At 50.1% G+C, this 1,106-nt stretch overlaps 2 protein-coding genes across 2 annotated transcripts in view, besides 3 other annotated features; one reads left to right on the top strand and one right to left on the bottom strand.

Moving 5' to 3' along the window:
• Positions 1-5: 5 nt before the first annotated feature.
• Positions 6-41: a sequence feature (A-rich).
• A 44-nt stretch (positions 42-85) lies between these two features.
• Positions 86-111: a microsatellite.
• Positions 112-227: 116 nt separating this feature from the next.
• Positions 228-270: a sequence feature (A-rich).
• Positions 271-331: 61 nt separating this feature from the next.
• TraAM80_01909 (putative 40S ribosomal protein S23) lies at positions 332-763 on the top strand (the record flags this gene model as incomplete). Its single annotated transcript, XM_029378934.1, has 1 exon — positions 332-763. One exon carries the CDS (start codon positions 332-334, stop codon positions 761-763), a length of 432 nt encoding a protein of 143 aa, XP_029241163.1.
• Positions 764-1,031: 268 nt separating this feature from the next.
• TraAM80_01908 (ribosomal protein S23 like protein) overlaps positions 1,032-1,106 on the bottom strand; it is a gene marked incomplete at both ends in the record, with an annotated part of 564 nt that continues 489 nt past the window's right edge. Inside the window, one exon of the mRNA XM_029378933.1 lies at positions 1,032-1,106. This exon is cut by the window's right edge and continues 489 nt beyond it. Coding sequence (XP_029241162.1) covers positions 1,032-1,106 — 75 coding nt within the window.

The following is a 1,106-nucleotide window of genomic DNA, read 5'->3' as shown; positions in this document are numbered from 1 at the left end:
GTCTAGTTGTTCTATTTCTTTTTGTTTTTGTTTTTCGTTTTTTTGATTTTGTATGAAATAAGTTGCTCAAAAACAAACAACAACAACACACACACACACACACACACACACCGCACACGCACGCTTGGAAGATGGTGGGGGGGCTTCTGCTGCCTTTCTATCATTGCCGTTTCTGGCAACGGGTGTGGCCCCGTGGTGTATTTCCTTGCAATATCATCTTCATGACGGTATTTCTTTTTCTTCCTTTTCTGTTTCGTTTGTTGTTTTTGTCATTGCTGTCTCTCTTGACCTTGACGGCAGACGGGGAAACCATTTTCTTTTTGGGGAAGCCATGACCAAGGCCAACGGACAACACGCAGCGCGCAAGCTCGTCCGCCTGCGCCGCAAGAACCGCTGGGCAGACAAGGGCTGGAAGAAGTCCCACACCTTTGTGGCACAGAAGGCCAACCCCTTTGGTGGCTCCTCCCACGCGAAGGGCATCGTGCTGGAGAAGATTGGTGTTGGAGCGAAGCAGCCTAACTCCGCCATTCGTAAGTGCGTTCGCGTGCAGCTGATCAAGAACGACAAGAAGATTATTGCCTTTGTGCCGAATGACGGTTGCCTGCACTTCATTGAGGAGAACGACGAGGTGCTGGTGTCTGGATTTGGCCGTTCTGGCCACGCCGTCGGTGATATTCCCGGAGTGCGTTTCAAGATCGTGAAGGTCTCGAACGTCGGTCTTTATGCCCTCTACCGCCAAAAGAAGGAGAAGCCTCGCAGCTAGAGTGCGGTGCGCCCCCGTGAGCCATAGCTGCCCCAACAGCAGCTGCAGCAGCATATCCTTGGTCTGAGCTTGGCCTTCGCGCGGTAAGTGGTAGGGACACTTGGTGGTTTCACGTCACAGTCAAGTATTTTTCTTTGTTTTTTAAATTTATTTTAATCCTTTTTTGCGGCGGTCTGTGGCGCCTCTGCTTGCTCTCCTGCACTGCCTGCATTTAGGTGGTCTGAACTGGCACAGAATTACCTTTTGTGGGCATTTTACAACATCTTTTTCATTGTTTTTTTTTTTTCCTGCTCTGCTTGTGGGTTTGCTTCTCTTGTTTTCCCACCGCTGACAGAAGCCAGGG

The sequence above is a fragment of the Trypanosoma rangeli genome (assembly GCF_003719475.1).
Source record: "Trypanosoma rangeli strain AM80 chromosome Unknown Tra_15.4_contig_00041, whole genome shotgun sequence".
NCBI classification, from domain to species: domain Eukaryota; phylum Euglenozoa; class Kinetoplastea; order Trypanosomatida; family Trypanosomatidae; genus Trypanosoma; species Trypanosoma rangeli.
The sequence above is the reverse complement of the archived record's forward strand: the minus strand, read 5'-3'. Positions and strand labels throughout refer to the sequence as shown.